This window comes from Bubalus kerabau, chromosome 2 (assembly GCF_029407905.1).
Source record: "Bubalus kerabau isolate K-KA32 ecotype Philippines breed swamp buffalo chromosome 2, PCC_UOA_SB_1v2, whole genome shotgun sequence".
Lineage (NCBI taxonomy): Eukaryota > Metazoa > Chordata > Mammalia > Artiodactyla > Bovidae > Bubalus > Bubalus kerabau.
In genome coordinates this window covers 16,446,716-16,468,891 of record NC_073625.1, presented here as the reverse complement: position 1 = coordinate 16,468,891, position 22,176 = coordinate 16,446,716, and the positions used below count along the sequence as shown (strand labels likewise).

The 22,176-nt window shown below is 43.6% G+C and overlaps 1 protein-coding gene and 1 pseudogene across 2 annotated transcripts in view; one reads left to right on the top strand and one right to left on the bottom strand.

The window, feature by feature from the left end:
* Positions 1-22,176, bottom strand: part of FUT10 (fucosyltransferase 10) — a 77,296-nt gene that overhangs the window by 7,117 nt on the left and 48,003 nt on the right. For both annotated transcript variants that reach the window (XM_055567124.1, XM_055567125.1), the window contains exon 4: positions 3,647-4,482. In XM_055567124.1, the coding sequence (XP_055423099.1) occupies positions 3,647-4,482 (836 nt within the window). The remainder of the gene's footprint in view (positions 1-3,646; positions 4,483-22,176) is intronic.
* Positions 14,490-15,444, top strand: LOC129642904 (PC4 and SFRS1-interacting protein-like; annotated as a pseudogene).

The following is a 22,176-nucleotide window of genomic DNA, read 5'->3' as shown; positions in this document are numbered from 1 at the left end:
ATGCAGGCTCAAACTTCGGGTTACTACAGCCAGAGTTCATGACTGGGGAGAGCATGTATTTGGAGCAAGACCAGTATCAAATAAGGAGGACCCCAATTGATTACTACAAAACAGCTTTGGAAAGGCCATTGCTCATCTTTCCTGACTGATGGTCGCATATGCAAAGCTGTATCTCACCGCATTAGAGTTAGAAGTGGGTAGCTAAGAAAGAACCATAGAAGGGGAAGTCTTGGTTCAATACAAAGACCAGTATAACCGTAGAAATTTAACAAAAGATAAGATTTGCTACCCTAAAAAATGGTGAAATCACCAGCCCTGGAAATGTAACATAAATTAGCAGATGACTTGGTCGTGATATTTGAAACACCAGTTTCATCTGTACTGACCACACAATCTTCAGTGGCCTTCCCAACCCTAACCTTGCGTAACTGTCTACATGAGAAAGTCAGTAGTAATACCCTCTTTCCCTGCCTGCCCACTTGAGAGTTCTTCCAATGGTGTAGGATAAAGTCCCGTTTAAGGTGACATCATAGAGAAAGGAATCTTGTGAAATGGACTCTTTTAGCTCTAGTGTTCTTCCAGAAATGTCTCACAGTGTGACCTGAAGAAAGTGTGTCTGATGAAATAGTTATGACACGTTTAGTAGTAACTAACTTTCAGCATCCCAAATTGCCTTTCCAGCTGAAGTCCTGGGCAGAAAAACAAGCTGTTCCTAAACTACAATTAATAAATATTTTGCTTCCAAGAAGAACATGGCTCCTACTTTAACAATAAGGAAAAAGTCAGATTACCTACAAATTCATAACTCTTCTTGAGTTCGTCAGGGAACTGAGATCAAACAACAACCAAGTGAACTGAATCCCAAAATGATGTGTTCATCTCAGGAAAGATGGACACAGGCTCAATTTCACCTTTTGCAGAACACAGGAGAAGGAGGTGGCTACCACAAAGTAGGTAACAAGAAATCAACTAAAATTTTAACAAATCCTTATAGGTATGGGCTATCATGTTAGTTTAGAATAGCTCAGTTCAGTTCAATTCAGTTCAGTCACTGAGTTGTGTCCAACTCTTTGCGACCCCATGAATCGCAGCACGCCACGCCACCCCGTCCATCACCAACTCCCAGAGTTCACTCAGACTCACATCCATCGAGTCAGTGATGCCATCCAGCCATCTCATCCTCTGTTGCCCCCTTCTCCTCCTGCCCCCAATCCCTCCCAGCATCACTCTTTTCCAAGGAGTCAGCTCTTCGCATGAGGTGGCCAAAGTACTGGAGTTTCAGCTTTAGCATCATTCCTTCCAAAGAAATCCCAGGGCTGATCTTCAGAATGGACTGGTTGGATCTCTTTGCAGTCCAAGGGACTCTCAAGAGTCTTCTCCAACACCACAGTTCAAAAGCATCAATTCTTCGGCACTCAGCTTTCTTCACAGTCCAACTCTCACATCTATACATGACCACTGGAAAAACCATAGACTTGACTAGACGGACCTTTGTTGGCAAAGTAATGTCTCTGCTTTTCAATATGCTATGTAGGTGGGTTACACCAAAAAGAGGTAAACTCACTCAAAAGCTCTTCTTTTTTAAAAAAATATTAATTATTTATTTGGCAACATTGGGTCTTAGTTGCATGCAGGCTCAGTAATTGGGGCACATTGGCTTAGTTGCTCCACAGAATGTGAGATCTTAGTTCCCAGACCAGGGATTGAACCCACATCCTTGGCATTGCAAGGCAGATTTTTAACCACTGAACCACCAGGGAAGTCCCCAAAGCTTTTTCCATGTACCTCCATCAGATGCCCAGGAATAAGACTGGGTCCAGGGCAGAACACTGGAAACAGCCTCCTTCTTTGGCCTGGGGTAGGGAGGGGAACGTCAGGAAGCCCCTTCCATCTCCCCAGAACCTTCCCTCACAAAGAGAAAAAGTCTTATGACACTGAAGAAGCAGGAGCAAACCTTTTATCTTCAGATCCAAAGGATGAAAATCTACCACTCCCCCATGCAAAATTCATCTGTCTCATGGTCTGGGGGGAGGCTGGAAATGAATCCGGATCTAGGATCCCACCATGATACCAGAGGTCACCTACCCCTGAAGGGACACAGAACTCTCTTCCATCCAAACCAACCACAGATACAAGGCAGAGTCTGGCTTGAAGGAGAGGCAAGAACACTGAGAAAGCTTCACTCCTGAGTTCCAGGAATGCAAAAACCTGCCTAAGCCTGATGCTGCCAAGAAAACAAAGAACCCACCCTGCCCACACTGCGAGCCCGTCGCTGAGCAACAAGCCACAGCAGTTTACTGCCGATGGAGGCGCAAGAGGAGGGAGACCTCCTCTGTGACCCGGCAATACAGGACCTGCCAGAAGCTGAGGGTCAGGCAGAAAGACTGAGAAAAGCCACTTTGTGCCAGGTCCCACTGTAAGCACAGGTAACTTTCATAGTTAATACTGATAATATTTAATTATTGATTATTGTAATTATAAATACTGGAATAATTTGAAGCTGTAGAGCACTAAACATAACAGTAACAACACAAACCTCTCTCTTTTCTCTTTTTTTGGCCACACCCCGTGGCATGTGGGGTCTCAGTTCCCTGACCAGGGATGGAATTTTCACCTCTGTAACGGAAGGCAGAGTCTTAAACATTGGACTACCAGAGAAGTTCTGCAAACCCAATTTAGGTCAGCTCTTGAGGTGGCGCTAGTGGTAAAGAACCTGCTTGCCAATGCAGGAGACATGGGTTTGATCCCTGGGTCGGAAAGATCCCCTGGAGGCAGGCACAGCAACGCACTCCAGTAATCTTGCCTGGAGAATCCCACGGACAGGGGAGCCTGGCCTATGGCCCACAGGGTCACAAAGGGCAGGACACAACTGAAGCGATTCAGCACCTGACTAGACCAACTCAACTGACGTGAGAATCTCATAGGAGCACGAACCCTACTGCGAACTGCACCTGAGAGGGATCTAGGCTGGGTGCTCCTTATAAGAATCTAATGCCTGATGATCTGAGGTGGAGCTGAAGTGGCGCTGCTAGCCCTGGGGAGTGGCTGCCACTGTCTCCTGTCACCCTGAGATGTTTTCCAGTCGCAGGAAAACAAGCTCATGGCTCCCACTGGTTCTGCATTATGGTGAGTTGTATGATTATTTCATTATATATTACAATGCAATAATAATTGCAATAAAGTGCACGATAAATATAATGCACTTGTGTCTTCCCAAAACATTCTCCTCGCTGTCCCCTGGTCCATGGAAAAATTGTCTTCCATGAAACTGGTCTCTGGTGCAAAAAGGCTGGGGACCACTGGGCTGAAAGACTGAAAATGTGGATGAGATTCAGAACTTGCCATTTTTTAAAATTTTTTGGCCTTCATGCCTCCCCTGCAGCTTCCATGCATCACTGCCCAGCACCTGTAGTGTGGTAACCTCCAGAAGAAACAATACAGAAGAATTTAAAGCCTTCAGGACAGACTAGTAAACTTCACGGCAGTCCTCAAATAGAAATGAAATGTCCATCCTTCCCGCAGAGCCTGGCCTCTCTGATAAAAATGAGGAACAGTGATGGGGCAGCTGCAACAGAAGAATGGGGAGCAGTAGAGAACGTCAAGACGGCCATCCCAGCACCTCTCTGCCAAACCTGGACCTGCTTACCTTCTCCTGGAGCCTAATGTTATCCCACACCTTGGTGCACACCATACACTCAAACGCATCGATGTAGTTGTCCTGCTTAACGTCCTGCACCCCCCATTTCCGTTCCCTGAGCGCGGTGAGAAGTTGCTGATTCGAGATCTCGCCCTTCAGCTTCCATTCTATGTAGGCCTGGTAGCGTCTGTCATCCTGATCCAGCGCTCTGATGTAGCTCGCCAGCTCTCTAGGGTGAGAAAATTCTGATACCAGGATAGCACTTCTATTGCTGGGAAGCCAGTCTGCGATGTTGGGGGATCCGTAATACACAGGGACGACCCCCAGTTTCAGAGGTCTCCAGAACTTCTCAGTGATGTAATCGTCACACACTGCATTCTCAAAAGCAAGGATAAACTTATACTGGGCGAGGATCCTGTAAAAGCCATCGGCGTCCATCGAGGCCGGGTTGCTCAACTGTGGAGGGAGAGGTTTGTTTCGCAGACACTCGCCATAGGAATCGACCTCAATGTATGTCATCAGCTCTCGAACATAACTGTCCCTGTCTGAGGGCGGGTCACAGTCAGACTGTACATACACCAGCGGGGCGAGGCTCTTCCGGAGGTGGTTTTTGGACCGCAAGGGGACCAGGTATCGGAGTGACGTCAGGACTTCCGTGCCCTCCAAGTACTGGGTGGTTAGTGGCAGGTGGGAGTGCCGGCTGAAGGTGGCGGTGTAGTTGAACAAGGTGATGACTGGCTGGTGAAAGAGCTTATAATTATTTTTTGGAGACTCTTCATGAAAAAGGGCCCAGTCGTGATGGGCTTTCCGAGGCAGAGGTAAGCTATCTATGCTAAAGTCAGTACCTAGGAGAAAAAAAGACCATGTTAGTATGTCCAAAAGAACTCTGGTGTTACAGTTTGAGTCCACCTGGGAAGACTAGTACACAGAAGAGCTTGAGGCTATAAATAAGAAGCCTGTTACACTGCCTGCAAAATGCCTGGCTTCCCTGGTGGTGCAGTGGATAAGAATCCCCACCTGCCCATGCATGGGACATGGGATCCGTCCCTGGTCCGGAAAGATCCATGGCGTGAAGCATGTAAGCCCACACGCCACAAATACTGAGCCTGAGCTCTAGAACCTGGGAGCCACAACTCCTGAAGCCCCAGTGCCCCAGAGCCTGTGCGCCCGACAAGAGAAGCTACTGCAATGAGAAGCCCGCACATCCCAACTAGAGAGGAGCCTGTGCTCACTGCAACCAGAGAAAAGCCCACACATAGCAACAAAGACCCAGTGCAGCCAAAAATAAACACATAAATAAATAGTTTTTTAAATGCCCAACAGTCAAAATCATGAAGCTTTCAACCTCAGTTCAGTTAAGTCACTCAGTCGTGTCCGACTCTTTGGGACCCCATGAATCATAGCACGCCAGGCCTCCCTGTCCATCACCATCTCCCGGAGTTCACTCAAACTCATGTCCATTGAGTCGGTGATGCCATCCAGCCACCTCATCCTCTGTCGTCCCCTTTTCCTCCTGCCCCCAATCCCTCCCAGCCTCAGAGTCTTTTCCTAGAAACTGCTTATAGGGAGGGTCACCAAGGAAAGGGACCCTCCCTCTCATTTTATGAAAAGAGAAATGGGAGTAAAGAATTTATTCCACTGCCTCCTGCAACTGGCTTTTTCTTTCCAGAGGCGTTACCCAAAGAGGGAAGGAGAAATGAAGAGAGAGACAATTCTTAGAAAAGAAAAAGGAAGCCAAAAAGGGGAAAGCAAACCAGTTTGGCAGATTGATTAAATGGAAAAGAAAAAAAAAGGAAATTATGCAAAAGTAGCCAGAACAAATACACGGGATAGATATTTTTTTTAAATCCAAAATGATCGATTTTCAACAAAGTGCAGTGAATCAGTCTTAGTCAAAACGGTAGATAAGAGGCTTTTAAAGACTTAAGAGCTGATGATAGCACTGTGTTACAGATCGCTGAAGGATGGATGTGAAATAACAAGCACATCATGAAATAAAGAAGGCGTAACAGGATTATAACTGTGAGTGATTCTAGCTTCCAGAGGAGTAATTGGGGGAAAACTTTGAAACATGATAATGTGCAGACAGAAATGATGGATGTGGTAAACCATTGTTTCCTGACTGTGGGTGGAGACCCAATCAGGAAGAAGTAACTTCCATAACTGAGAAAGAAGAATTAAGACAATAGCACAATACATAACACAATTTCTAAGGTGTTCCAGACACTGGTGATATTTTGGCCCAGCGACTTGATTTTTTTTTTAATGCAAGAAAAGGGTATACACACACACACACAAAAATCCATCTTCTAGCATCCACTGGGGAAAAAACACACCAAATAAATTCTTCCAGAAAAATGAGACCTATTCTCTGGTAGAATTCATAAAAATAAATTATGTAATGCCAGTGCACACCCTCTCAAATAAACACATACTCTTTGGTGCAAACAGTACATCAGTGAGAAATCAATTAATCAAGAGAGGCTTTTAAACAATTAAAGATCAAAGAAGTTTATGCTGGAGGACGTATACTGAGCCCCAGAGAAACTGCTGAGGGTTATGTATTACTGTCTTGATAACAGGCTTTTATTCTCAATGAGGAGGAATGAAAGACCACCATCGAAAAATGGTCATATCTTGGTTTTCTTGGCATTTACTACACAAGTCCTTTAGAAGCGAAAAGAATACTCAGGGGACTTCCCAGGTGGTCCAGTGGTTAAGAATCCACCTTCCAATGCAGGGCGCTCAGATCCATCTCTGGTTGGGGAAGTAAGATCCCACAGGCAGCAGGGCAACTGAGCCCTTGCTGCAACTACTGAGCCCAAGCACCGCAACTAGAGAGGAGGCCACGTGACACAGCTAAGACCCGATGAAAACAAATAGATAAAAGAATACTCACACACGCCTGAACCGTAATGGCACGTAGAGCTGGATGGTCAGCAATGGGTAACAGACAAACATCAGACATGAAAGAGAGCTTGAGAAGAAAGGCAATTTACTGCATTGAACTGGCAGCTGCTCACAAAGGTTCTAAGTCGGTCAAGTGGCCAATGATGGGCACTGAGCCCATACATTTGAGTTAGAACATAAAGCTTCCACAGAAGGCACAGCAGAGAATCAAGGCCATTTTCCTGGGAGAGGAAGATCCAGACTCTAATCCATAGGCACAGAGGGCAGGGATCCAGATGTACAATTAGAGGCTGGAGGCGATATGGTTAAGATGAAAGCGGGTCTAGAGTTAATGATCAGGCACAAGTGCTCTGAGTGAGGGACTCAGACACCAGGGGCCGTACGCTGCTGGGACCTGGCACACGGGTGACTCTTAATCGCCTCACCCTGCAGTCACCATGGCAAAGATCCAAACTGCAGAGCGAGGAAGCAGAAGGACACAACTAGTGCTTCAGAGCATGGAGGGGCCTGACTCTCATCACTGCTTGTGTGCATCTGTAAAGTACAAGAGGAAGGAAACATGTTGAGACCTCGTCACAGCCAATATCGAAGTCTGTGTGTCCGGAACCAGTTATAATGAGCTTTTCATTCATTTTAACTAGGAGGTGAGGGCTTCCAGGCTCATTATACCTTGCATTATACCACACACACACACACCACATTGAAATAAGTTGTGTGTTTTTTTTTATCAAATTCTTCCTAACTACAATTCTCTGAGGAAGATTAAAAAATATATGTCATCTTGCCCAGCAAGCTCCTCCCCTACACTTACAGCTTATCATTGTAAACGCTCGAGAATTCTAAAGTTACAACCATAACAAACCTAAAATACTTCTCTGAGGATATTACAACCGACAATTTCTCAAAGGTACCTGGATGTGGTTTGGGCTTCCCAGGTGGCGCTAGTGGTAAAGAACCTGCCTGCCAATGCAGGAGACATAAGAGACTCAGGTTCGATCCCTGGGTAGGGAAGATCCCCTGGAGGAGGGCATGGCAACCCACTCCAGTACTCTTTTCTGGAGAAGCCTACGGACAGAGGAGCCTGGCAGGCTACAGTCCATGGGGTCACAAGAGTCAGATATGACTGAAGCAACTTAGCAGGCACACAGGCACTGGATGTGGGTCAGGAAACAGCTGAGTTATTTAGCTCTCTCTGACTCCAGGGCAACGCCCACTGTAACAAGAGTCGGAACCGGGGTATTTAAAGAAAAGAAAATCAATTGAACTATGATAAATCTATACAAATGTGACTAACTTGCATGTGACTGGTTCAGGCGTTTTGTACAGCCACGTTCACTGGCTCTTACAGGTAACAACTTCGGATTCAAACTTCCGTTTCTCTGGGTTATTTTGTGTTTCCTGAATACTGACTAATTCATTCGTCCCTTTATTAGCTGACAAATAGATCTTCAGCACTAAAGTGCCCCCTGTAAAGGAAATCACAACTAGAAGCACAGAAGGAATACAATTCATGCTGGCAAATGGTGCTTCAGCCTCAGACAGGAAGGGGAGGCGGACACCCGCCACAGCACGGACGAACCTTGGGGACGCTGTGCTGAGTTCAGTGATGTAAGTCAGTCACCAAAAAAAAAAAAAAAAAAATACTGTGTGATTCCTCTTATCTGAGGTCCCTAGAATAGTCAAATCCAAATGGTGCTAGGATGTAGATGATGGGGACTGAATCTGCAAAGGCAGAGAAGCCGAGTGACCATCCTTTATGAAATGTTTATGTGCTCTCTTTCTTCTTCAGAGGCATATACTGTTATTATTCCCACACAAACTGGGAAAAGCAGGAGGCAACACATGTTACTAACCCCACTCTACGAAGAAAGTTTGGTTTGAGTTGTGTATCTGAAGTTAAAGATCCCTGGTAGGGACCAGAATTTTCAGACTGGCTAATGGCAAAGGACCAGAGAGACCACTGGCCCCGCTACAATGCTGATGCTGTTGAATAACCGACTCTTGGCAGTCCCATGACACTCACAGAAATATGACCCAGCTTACACCCAGTCCCCTTGGGAAGAGGCATGCCTTAACTCAGAAAAAAGAAATGTTCCCACACAATGTCCCCCAAAGGTCACCTGTTTTTAAAAAAAGGACCTCTGCTGTAAAATGGTATGGCCTGTAAAATGTGATCCTGCAAAAAACCCCAATAGAAGGATCTAAAATTGCAGAGGAAAACAATTTAGGCCAAGGGGCTCTCTGATAATATTATCATCTGCATAGTCCACGGCTAATTCATTTCACATGAATTTTCTAGACTTACCCACATGGCCCATCAGATTGTTTATTTTCTGTAAGTTTCTGAGGGTTACCTAAAAATACCACACACACACTTCTGCAGACAGCCTGGCTCTCACCACTTCAGAGGGACTCTGGGAGAGGTCCTGACTTCCAGACCCATATTCTCCTCTCTTCTCCCGCCATCTCTCTTCATGAGTCTGCTTATCTGACGGTTACATCAATTCTACGTCATGTAGCCTAGCAGTCCCCAATGTTTTTGACACCGGGAAAAATTGGTTTCCTGGAAGATACTGACCACTGGGCAGGGACTGGTTTTGCGGAAGACAATTTCTCCATGGATTGGGGAAGGGGGGATGGTTTGGGGATGATCCTGTTCAGGAGTGCACGACCTAGGGCCCTCACATGCGCAGTTCACGGTAGGATTCAAGTTCCTCTGTGAACTGCGAGATCGAGAATCGAATGCTGCTGCTGAGCAGACAGGAGGTGATGATGCGAACAATGGGGAGCGGCTGTAAATACAGAGGAAGCTTCATTCGCCAGCCTGCTGTTCACCTCCTGCTGCCTAGCCCAGTTCCTAACACACCCAGGGCTCAGGGACCTCTCTCGATGATACACGTTCAGCTAGGCATCTGTGTATTCTACCTCTAAGCATGGAAATCTCTCAGACCACCCTGAACCGAACCGGTGCTGCAGGCCAGTCAATAACTTTGCAGTTCCCTTCCTAACAGCGCAGGGCCAGAGGCAAGAGTGCAAACAGAGTCCCACCCGCCATATGCCTGAATATTTAAAGGCTATAAATCAATCTAACAGGCTGTTAAATGTTTTGTCTTCTACCTTTACCATACATACACAACTCATGATTTTTGTTTAAATCACGCAAAGCAACAGTTCACACCAAACATGGATAACATCTACTCAAAATGAACATCTTTCTCTACTACAAACCACGATTCTTGGGGCTTGGCAGGGCATGACAAGAGGAGAAGGGAGACGACTCTTCCTCACTTGCTGACTCACCCTCACCTACTCGCTCAGACCTTGCCCCCCATTCACTCAGGAGACCACAAAGGAAACACCCATTTGCTCTCCCTCCTCGGGGTCTCTCCCTCTCTGTTCCCCACTGACCAGCCACCTCAGGAAGCACTTGAGTGTGTCTGTAAGGTTTCTCCCCGGTTGAAAGAGCCCCCACCAAGACACCTCTGCCCCACCTTTCAAGTCTCTCAAAGGAACTTGCAGCCGAAGTCCAGGTTCAAGTTCAGGACTCTCAGGCTCCTCCGAGTTCCAGACTAGCAGGCAGTGGTGCCTGGACCCCCTTCCTTCCACCCTGGCTCTGTCCCACACTCTGGGGATCTTGCAAACATTGACACCGAAAATTGACCTCAATCTGCAAGGCCAAGTTCCATCACGAGTGCTCTTTTCATCACTCTTCAAGCTTGGCCAGCAGCCCCCCCCCCTTGGCCCACAGAACCCAGTTTCAGCAAAGAATCCTGCTTGTTGGTTTAGTGAGACACACCCCCCACCCCGACCATCAACCCTCAATGTCTGAACAAGTTTCTCAATCTCCACACTCAATGGCTAAAGTCTGCCTTTAGCAAGAATCCTGTTATGCCAGTTTAGCAAAAATCTTCCTGCCTTTGATGTCCTCTTAGTCACTTGCTCTCTGCTGACTCCTCATTTTTGCTGGCTCTCAGTCCCCAGCTGTCTTTGCTGGACTTGGAGTTGAGCTCAGTTCTATACCAAAGCCTCTCTCTTCTACTACAGTAACTCCAGTAAAATCTTCCTTGCTGTTTTTAACAAGTGTGTCTAGTGTAGAATTTTTCTCTTTTTTTTCGCTGCGATGTCCAGCATGTGGGATGTTAGTTCCCAAACCTGGGGATCAAACCCTCTGCATTGAAAGCAGGGAGTCTTAACCACTGGACCGCCAGGGAAGTCTCTGAAATTTTTCTTTTACACTCCACACGTTTGCAGTCACCCCCAGCCGTCTATCAAGCCCAGGGGTGCATACTAGCAGCCCAGTTTGACCTTGGGAGGATAAAGCAGAGAACAGCCCAGTGCAAGGTCTGGAAGTGGGCTCCACCTTGGCCTTGGGGGCAAGGAATTCTGGCATCCTGGTGTGTGCAGTGTGATGCCTCAGTCAGGAAGCATGGGCTCTGTGGGCACAGGTGAACAAGTGACCTTGGTCTGTGGACTCTTCGCCCCACATGAAGGGGAACAGCTGAAGGAAGACCACACAGACTCTTCCTGAGCAAGTATAAACATTCCAGTATCCAAATTCACGGTGCATATGATCCTCTTCAAACACGGTTACTGGGAGGTCGGAATTCAAGCTCTGAACTACACAGACGCCTGATGTACCTTTTCTATTCCTTAAACCAAAGATACAAAGTGAAAGTCACTCAGCGGCGTCCGACTCTTTGCGACCCCATGGACTACACCGTCCATGGAATTCCCCAGGCCAGAATACTGGAGTGGGTAGCCTTTCCCTTCTCCAGGGGATCTTCCCAACCCAGGGATCGAACCCAGGTCTTCCACAAGGATACAAAGTCGGACTGAAAACTTCTGAACAGTGACACCCAATACGGTTGGGGAGGAAGAGGAGCGACTGGAGGGGTGATCACCTCCTTTTAGTACTTTTTCTTAAAAATGACTCCTTTTTCAATGATTTATTCTAAAACAGGCCTACATAACTACTGTTGTTCCATCTCCACTGAGGTTTTTAACTCAACCTAGTTACTGATGGATCCTAAATTTATACTGTATCCAGACTGTTCCCCGAAGCTTTGACCAGATATCTAGCAGCATTCAGAAAAATTCTGCTTGGGGAGTCCAGAGACAATCACAAAGTACGGGGCTCTGACTAAATTAGCCATCTTGCTCTGAAACCCGTTCCTTTATGGGTCTTCTTTTTCTCCATCAACGTCATCACCAAGGTTGGTTTAAAGCTCTTACAGTAAGCCAGGAGTTCTACCTCTCAGCATAACGCTTCATTTTTTAAAAAATAGATCTCAGGTGCACAGAACTGGAGTTATCATAACCTTTGGCACATGACACACTTTAAAAGGCCAAGGATAAAGCTACAGAAACGACATCACAGATATTTGGAATCTTAGCTCCAACACAGGACTCCAGAATACCCAGGAGTTGCTGCCCAGTGTAGAGCCCCAGAGATCTGAGCAGTTCCTCAAGCTTTGACAAGATGGACCAATAAATAGCTTTTTATGCTCATTTTTCCTTGGAATCCCTATGGGGAACAAAACATCATGTATGTGGAAGATTTTGCCATTTTTTAAACAATCTCCACCCAAAATGGACCCAAAGTTCTCTGCAGTTACACAGGTTACACAGTCTTCCTCTCTCTTCTTGCGCTCTACTGATCCTTCAACCCCTCTGTAATCAATTCCTGTAATAAATTCCTATTGTTTGAAATACCTAAGATAATCTTTATTCCTTTCAGACTATGATTAATACATAAGCCCGTTTCCAAAACTTGAGATTTCTATCTGATTACAATTTTTATTCCAAGTTTTGTTCTGAGTTTTCTCTTGGTTTCTTTCTCCTTGATTTTTCTAAAAATGCTATCTTTCTTCATAATTCTACCCCCTTGTTACCACTTCCCAGGCTTCCATTTTCCAAGAAAACGACCTTTCTGTTTAATCTCTTATTCCATCCGGTGAGGACGTGGAGGCAGAAAAAATGCAAGCCTTCTACTTAAGGAGAGAAAATATAAAATCAGAAGGTGAGACTCCCTTTAAGAAAGGAACCCTCAAATTACTGGAAATCAAAAGCACATTCTTCATCCAGGTATTATGTTTAAAAGTCTCTCTCTGAGTTGCTAGTAAAAATATACAGAATACTGATGACCTCAGGTCAGTTCAGTCACTCAGTCGTGTCCGACTCTTTGCAGCCCCGTGGACAGCAGCACTCCAGGCTTACTGATGACCTAGGTAGTACAAAGAATGATGAGGTAGAAGGGAAGGTCTTCCAGGAAACTCTACCTGACCATATTCTAAGTTTTATCACAAATTACAAATCATCTTTGCTGTATTTCTGGCACAATCTAAAAAGAGATAAAGACTTTCATGTTGCTTTAATAAAATAAAAGATTTTATTAAAGAGCCTTTACCCCTCAGAAATGAACACGTCTATGGCCAAAAGATATAAAAGCTAATGAAACAATGAGCAAAATATGGTTATTGTGGGAGACAGCAATAGCTCATAAATCACACCTACTGTTAATCATCTCAGCTGTAGCTGAACTTCCAGTGACCTCACTGAGTTTGTTCTCATTTCCTGCCTTGGATTAAATCATAAAGCCCAAACAACTTTTAGTTTTTGAGATAAACTATTACAATTGCTACCTCCCTGCCCCAGCTGTCTGCAATAAGCTTAACCGCCAATTTAAGTACTGGACAGTTTCTAAATCTACGTGAAAAAAAGAAATTCAGTGTCTTTCCCAGTAATAATTAGAAAAAGTGAGGATTAAGTGCTGTGAAGACCAAGGAGAAACCGGAGCAGAAATAACACTGTGCCATGCAGCCAAAGCACTGCCCTCTCTCTGCCTGGGGAGACAGGGGCTGCTGTCACCAGGGCTTGTTAGCACAGCCACTTTGACAAGTTCCAGAAAGTTCTGCTCAACAGGAAACTTTCATGGCCCTGGTTAGGGTTTGCGGTCTCTCTCAAGGCACGTGAGAATTTACTCTCTAATATTAAACCCACATTCAGATGTTTCTTTGCCCCACATTCTGAATCCCGCTATTGAAGGCGACGTACTTGGGGACAGGAGACACCACCACTAACTCAGAGAAACCCAAAAGAGCAAGGTTTCACTGAACCCTCCTACTTGGAAAACATTAAGTTAGAAACTCTGTGGCTTCAAACATGAACCAAATAGGTCTCAGGTATCTTATGATTATAAATGTAAATATTAAACCATTAGCTCTAATTCAACATTTCTTGTTGTTGCTTAGTCATTCAGTTGTGTCTGACTCTTCTGTCACCCCATGGACTGCAATACGCCAGGCTCCTCTGTTCATGGGATTTTCAGGCAAGTACATTGGAGTAAGTTGCCATTTCCTACTTCAGGGGACCTTCCTAATCCAGGATTGGCAGACGGGTCTCCTGCATTGGCAGATGGATTCTTTACCACTGAGCCACCAGGGTATAATAATTCAACATTCAGTTCAGTTCAGTCGCTCAGTTGTGTACGACTCTTTGCCACCGCATGGACTGCAGCATGCCAGACTTCCCTGTCCATCACCAACTCCCGTAGCTTGCTCAAACTCATGTCCATCGAGTCGGTGATGCCATCCAAATTCAACATAGAATAATACAAAGGCAAACAGCTAGGGCAGGAGAAAAAAAGGAATATTTACTTCTGACTGGTCAGACAGTTGAAAGCTGAATTTCTGATAAACATTTTTAAAAAATCAAGCAGGGCAGCGGCGGCGGCAGTTGCTATTCGGAGCCATTGAGACGCCTCTGCGGCAGCCGGTGGCGTGAGTGGCTTGCGTGGACGTAGGCAGTCGCGGCTGGCACCCCGAGGCATCCTCCCCGCATCCCGCCGCCGGAGCCCCAGCCCCGGTCCGCCCTCCCGGATCCCCTTGCGGTCCGCGCCGCCGCACCTCCTGGGCTTCGGACCCGGCCTCGCCGCTGAAATACGACTCGCGAGTTCAAACCTGGGGTCCTCATCTTCGCCAAGGTGAAAGGCTATCCTCACTGGCCAGCTTGGGTAGATGAAGTTCCTGACCGAGCTGAAAAACCACCCTACAAACAAACTTCCGATTTTCTTTTTTGGAACTCATGAGACTGCTTTTATAGGCCCAAAGGATGTATTTCCTTCCTCAGGAAATAAGGCAAAGTAGGGCCAACCAAATGAATGAAAAGGCTTTAATGAAGAGTTTATGGGAGATGGATAACAATCCGAAAGTGAAATTTTCAAGTCAACAGGCATCAGCTAAACAGTCAAACCCCTCATCTGATGTTGAAGAAAAAGAAACAAGTGTTTTCACAGGAAGACCCCGAACATGAAGAAAAAGCCAGCAATGAATGTTACGAAAGCAACTGACATAACCACTGCAAAAGCTGGGGGTGAGGGAGGAAGAGAAAGCCAGAAAATCAAGTAGAAACTGAGGCCGGAGTAGTGGCTACAGCAACAGCATCTGCTGATCTAAAAGTGAGTCAAAGAGGACACGCTCCAGCTACAGAGGTCGCGACTCCAAAACCAAGAGGCAGACCCCAAACGGCCAAACAGCCCTGTCCTTCAGAGAGCGACATGATAACTGAAGAAGACAAAAGCAAGAAAAAGGGGCAAGAGGAAAAACAACCTAAAACACAGCTTAAAAAGGATGAAGAAGGCCAGAAGGAAAAAGAAAAGCCAAGAAAAGAGATTAAAAAAAGAGGGGGAAAAGCAAGTTGAATCAAAAAGGAAAGATTTAGCCAAAACAGGGGTTACATCAACCTCTGATTCTGAAGAGGAAGGAGATGATCAAGAAGGTGAAGAGAAAAGGTGGGGGAAACTTTGAAACTGCTCATAGAGGGAATATGCTCAAAGGACAACAGGAGAAAGAAGCCGCAATAGAAAACGCAAGCAAGAACAGCAAATGGAAACTGAGTAACATAAAAAAGATGAAGGAAAGAAGCCAGAAGTTAAGAAAGTGGAGAAGAAGCGAGAAACATGGGGAACACATGTATACCTGTGGCGGATTCATTTTGATATTTGGCAAAACTAATACAATTATGTAAAATTTAAAAATAAAATAAAATTAAAAAAAAAAAAAAGAAGCAAGAAACATCAATGGATTCTCCACTTCAAAGAATACCTGCTGAAATTAACAATTCACTCAAAATTGATAATCTTGATGTCAACAGATGTACTGAGGCCTTGGATGAACTGGCTTCACTTCAGATCACACAATGCAACAAGCTCAAAAACACAGAGATGATAATGCTTTTTTCAAAGTACGGCAATTCAAAGTTAGGTTATCATGGAAAAGTCTGCAATGTTGTATAACAAGTTTAAGAACATGTTTTTGGTTGGTGAAGAAGATTCTGTGATCACACAAGTGCTAAACAAATCTCTTGCTGAACAAGGACAGCATGAGGAAGCAAATAAAACCGAGGATCAGGGGAAGAAAGGGCCAAACAAAAAGCTAGAAAAGGAACAAACAGGTTCAAAGGGTCTAAATGGAGGATCGGATGCTCAAGACAGTAATCAACTGCAACACGATGGAGGTAACAATGAAGAAAGCAAGGACAACCGAGGCCAGCAGGAAGAAAAAGCCATCCAGTGAAGAGAGAGAGACTGCAATATCTCTGAAAGATTCTAAATTAGATAAGGTTGACATACCTGGAATATAAAGAACATTTGAGAAGTTTGCAATGGTTTTCATTTGAAATATTTAGACTGCTGAAAGTTTTAAATTTTTATAAGCATAGGTTTTGATGTTTGAAACTTGTTTTGAGGGAGTAATCTCCTTATCTTTCTTTAAAAGTGACTAAACATTGCTAATTGTACGTGTGCAATATTAACAGCTACATTATACAGTGAATGTGAGGGGAAGTTCATTTAGGAAATGTTAAACTGCTCTTCCAGACATTGGTTGTAGTATATTTTCATTTAGTGTGTGTATGTTAATGTGTAATTGATAGTAGAAAAAAGTTACATTTTTAAAACTGCTACTTGTATAAACCTTTCCTCTTTTCTCAGATACTATGTGTTTTGTGCATCGTTTTTACAAATCTTGGATTTACCAGGCTGTCTTTTCACTGTTGTGGGTTTTGTATAATTTAAGCATTTTTATGGTTGATAAAATGTTACTTCTATACAAGTACTCACACCCTCCTTTCTTTTATCCAAAGTTGATTTCAATCTGTCTACCTTGTGCTACATTGTCCTGCTGCTTTGTAACAATGTGCATCTGTATGTCTTTTTGTATGACAACTAGATACCCAACTGACATTGAACTGACAATTCTAGGAGGTGCAAAACTCATGTTAACTTCTGAAGGTAATTTAGTTTTGTGGCTGAGAATTCCGTGAAAGTCACATGAGTTTCCTGCAGTAAGCAGTGGTGTATGTAGGAATGAATTTGGCTTTTAGGGTTAAACCATTTAAGATCCTTTACAGGTAGTAGTAGCTGAAACTGAAAACTAGATGATAAAAGTTTATTTTTGAGAAATGTCTCAAGTTTCTGAATTTTTTAAAAAGTCCCACTCATTAAAGAAGTCATTAAGTATTTTTTAAATTGGAAAAAATGCAATCCATAATGCTTTTTGCAGTAAATAAAAATAAATACTATATAAGGAAACTAACGTATTTGAAAACATGGCTGTATGGGAAGGGAATTTTTATTTCTAATGCATACATGTGACAGGATTGCAAAAAGCTAGTTACTCTGAGGCAGTAGACAAAAGTAAAGAAGTTGTCTGTATATTCATGTATATGGACTAAATGAGAGTGAACCAAGATTAACACAAAATTTAAGAACAACCTTAACAAACAGCATTTCTAAGATATTCTGAATACCAGGTCAGTTGGTGGTTTGCAGTAGCTTAAAAGATGCTTCTCATGTTTGAAAACTAGGAATACAGGGAAAAGGCTTAATACCAGTGTTTGCGTGTGACATGAATTTGCATGCTTTGACCTCTGGGGTAATTGTTTTTCATCTTTATGAAAACTTGGAATCATTTCAGTAATTGGAGTTTTGCTTTTGAGAGGTCTTACAATGGAACTAGGACCCACTGTTTTGAGGGAACTCTGGCTATTATATCTGTTTGGTCCTTACACAATTTAAACTTGGACAGATTTATTCTAGTTAAGCCATAAGTTGTCAGCATGTAAACTTGTTTTGATTAAAGAATTTTTCTATCAAAAAAAATCAAGCTATTAAAAAAATCTAATTATTAACTCGGGGTAAACAAGAAAAGTAATCAGTGTACTGATTCATCCATGAATATCATTTGGGTGGCCATATAATGCATGGTGAGTGTTGATCTATCGAATATAATAATGAAAGTGGAAGGCAAGGGTTCTAAAAGGGGAGTGTGTATGTGTGTGTTGAGCAAAAAAAGGTAAAAGAATAAATCCTGATCTTCCAAGATAGAGTCAGAAGTTAATGCCTAACGCTGAAAAATTATGAAATAGTAATATCCCTGTGTTACTTAGGCTTCTCACTTGGCTCAGTGGTAAAGAATCTGCCTGCCAATGCAGGAGACCCGGGAGATGCAGGTTCCATCCCTGGGCCAGGAAGATCCCCTGGAGGATGAAATGGCAACCTACTCCAGTAATTTTGCCTGGAAAATTCCATGGACAGAGGAACATGGGGTCTCAAAGAGCCAGACACAACTGAGTGACTGAGCACGCATGCACTATGTTAGAATACTTAGAGATCTGGCGATAGCAACCAAAGGAGTCAGATAAAAGTCTTAAGTGGTAACATCAGAAGATAGCTATTCGCTCTCTAAATTTGGAGTATGTATGGCTTTCATAAAAATTAAAATGAAGTGAACAAAAGATTATGTAAGAAACAGTATCTTCCTCCTCATCCCTTAGGCACCCAGATCCCTCTCCTGTGTTTCTTTTATGTTCCACATTTTTAAAAAAGGGCTTCCCAGGTGGCACTAGCAGTAAAGAATCTGCCTGCCAATGCAGGAGACGTGGGTTTGATCTCTGTCTCGGGAAGATCCTCTAGAGAAGGAAATGGCAACCCACTCAGTATTCTTGCCTGGAGAAATGCACGGACAGAGGAACATGGCAGGCTACAGTCCATGGGGTCGAAAAGAGTTGGACACAACTGAGCACACACGCACACACGCACACACACACACACACACTCACATGTGCGCACGTGTGCATTTTTTTAAAAATGGGAGGAACCAGGGAAGGAAGGAAGGCAGTCACATTTAATTGAATCGAATCCAGGAAAAATAAATTATATGATGTACTATTATTTTTTGTGTCACTAAGAAAAATATTTCAGGACTTTTCCACAGGGCCAATGGTTAAGACTCTGCTCTTCCACTGCAGGGAGGCACGGGTTTGATCCCTGATCTGCCTCCCACAAGGTGTGCCAAAAATAAAGAAAATAAAAATATTTTCAATTAAACTGTTGATACAATGCTTCCACATACTGAGAATTTTTATTTATACTTACTGAAAGAACTCTTTCAGATTTTCTCATACATTTTTTATCACTTATCACTCCTGTTAATATTGTGAGAAATATAGAGGTGAAAATTTGTTTAAGTATCTAACACACTTTCACAGAGTCCAGCTCTTCTGAATCACTTTCCAATCTCTGATGTCTCTTTTTGAACACACTATTTTGTTCTGTGCTGTTAAGACTGCTGGCAATCCTAATACAACACTGTAAGTCAAATACAACTCCATTAAAAAGAAAAAAAGGTTGCTGGCAATACAGACTGTTTAAAAAAGTGCTCCAGTACTGTCTCCAAGATTTTTCTCCCAAACCACTGACACCCATTCCCAACTTTTGATGCCGATGCTTTCTCGGTGTGACTAGAAGCCGTCAAAGAAAGGTTTCTGACACCACCTTGACTCATATTTTCCTCAAATGGCCCTTCACTGGTTTGGGGATGGAAACATCCACCAGATGCAGTGGTCCCCTCGTGCCAGGTGGAAGGACAGCCCAGTTCATGCCCACACAGATAGTCTCAGCTGCATCACTGGTGATGCTCCATGGGCAGTGACTGAACGAAGACTAGAAATGCTCATGGCCACCTGATGCACAGAGCTGACTCACTGGGAAAAACCCTGATGCTGGAAAAGACTGAAGGCGGTGACAGAGGATGAGATGGTCGGATGGAGCCACCGATTCAATGGGCATGAGTTTGAGCAGACTCCGGGAGATGGTGAAGCACAGGGAAATCTGGCGTGCTGCAGTCTGTGGGGCCGCAAAGAGTCAGACACAACTGAGCGACTGAACAACAGAAAGGCAAAATACATGCTGATTTCAGAGATGTTAAATTTGAAAAAGAACAATGCTCCTTCTGTTCTTTTTCTAAAACAGGCTAAATTGTTACTGCCAACGGACCTGAGGAGGAGGACACATCTGAAAGATGAGTTTTCCAAACTGCCCTGCTCCTCATTTCATCGTTCCCTATTCAGTTATCTCGTGGTCTTCTGCATAAGCCTGAACTACAACATTTCTCACACTCAAGTATAATTATGTGAGCATCTGTACAGCCCCCCAGCAGACAGAGGGGCTTTTGAGGACCCATGTCTTATTTCATCTTTGCTGTGGAACCTAACATAGTATCTTGGATATAGCAGGTACTCAACGATATTTGGGAAATAAATATAAATACATTTTGGTCTTATTTTGCAAAAGCTTATTTGGGCAAGAAGAGGTAGTGAAAGAGAAAGAAGTAAAAGTAAAAATGGGATGTTGGGACTTCCCTGGTGGTCCAGTGGTTAAGAATCTGTTTGCCAATACAGGGGACAGGGGTTTGATCCCTGGTCCAGGAAGATCCCATGTGCCGCAAGGCAACTAAGCCTGTGAGCCACAACTACTGAAGGGCAAACTTGAGAGCCTGTGCTCTGCAACAAAAGAAGCCACCACAATGAGAAACCCACACGTTGCAACTATAGAGTAGCCCCCGCTCGCCGCAACTAGAGAAAACCCGCACAAAGACTCAGCACAGCCAAAAATAAATAAATAAATGATTTTTTTAAAAAAGAAACAGGGTGTTAATGACAAGCATGTGTCAAGGGAATAGAGCTCAAATGTGGAACCACTGAGAATTCTAAAAAAGAAATCTTAAAAAAAAATAAAAATAAAAAAGAAATCTTTTCCACAAGTGCCATTGGCAAATTATTAATATATCAGTGCCATCACAAGCAAACAAGAATTTCAGTTCACAATCCTAGATGTCTGATTTCATGACCTGCATCTCCACCCGAAGAGGTCAACAGGTTTCTTTAAACATAAACGGATATATTGTTAGGGAGAAAGAGAAGAAATGATGAGAAAAATCACTACATCATCTTAGGACTTTTCTCCTGCCTCATTTGCTCTAACAAGTAGAGCAATTTTATTTTAATTACTTACGACAATACTTCATGGTAGACTAGTGATACTACTGCTCATTAAAAAAACAATAATAATAACGAAGTCTTCACACCACTTTAGCATCCAGTTATTAACTCTCTGCAAAAAGCAAAAAACTGACAGAGCCAATGATGTGAGAAAGGATTAGTGAGTTATAAAAATTAAACATGGAATAGTGGACTTCCCTAGTCTGGTACAGTGGATGGCGGTCTGCCTGCCAATGCCGGGGACACAGGTTCAACCCCTGGTCCGGGAAGATCCCACATGCCTCACGGTGACTAAGCACGTGCACCCCAACTACTGAGCCCCAGCTCTAGAGCCCATAAGTGGCAACCGCCTAGTCTGTACGCCTCGAGCCAGTGCTCCACAACAAGAGAAACCACCACAATTATTAGAGAGTACCCCCACTCACCACAGGTAGGGAAAGCCCTCCAAGCAACAAAGACCCAGCACAACCAAAAATAAATACATTTTTTTTAATAGGATGGTAAGGAAATACTAAAGAACTAGACTCTTAGCTGAGTTTCCATACAGGAGATCTTTCAGGCGGAGGTCATTCGTGCATGTCCAGTGGCTCAGTCGTGTGCGACTCTCTGTGACCCGATGGACTGTAGCCCACCAGGCTCCTCTGTCCATGGGATTATCCTGGCAAGCATACATGAGTGGGTTGCCATTTCCTTCTCCACAGGTAGAGTTCTAGAGAATTCCATGCTGACCACATTTTCATTAGTGTTTATTCTAATGAAACATCTTAGCAGTCAGTCATGGAAAATCATTAAAACTCATTCTAATCCTGAGCTCATGCAAAGTCCATGAAATTATAACTGGCAAGTTAAATCAATAAGCCAAGTGTCTAAAGTCTTTTCTGAGCTTTATACAAATCAGATGTATAAGTAAGCAATAAATAAGATTTTATTGAAAACAGAGCAAATTCTCAATTTGCTGTTTGAGCTTGCAAAATTTAATTATCCATTTTCATTTTGTTTCAAAATTTTCACATGTTAAAAGAATTTATACTTTGAGGGGAAATTGGTGCAGCCTTGTTAAGGCCCATTTGGCAGTGTATACCAAAATTTAATTTAATTTATCCATTGACACAATAACTCCATTATCAAATATCTAGAGAAATAAGAGTACATATAGGCAAAGACATATGTATGTTCATGGTAATGTAACAGAAAAACAGCAACCTAAATAACCATGGACAGGAGAATGGTTAAGTAAATGTAGGTACTGCCATACTACTGAATCAACATAACTTTAGACATAATGAAGTAAA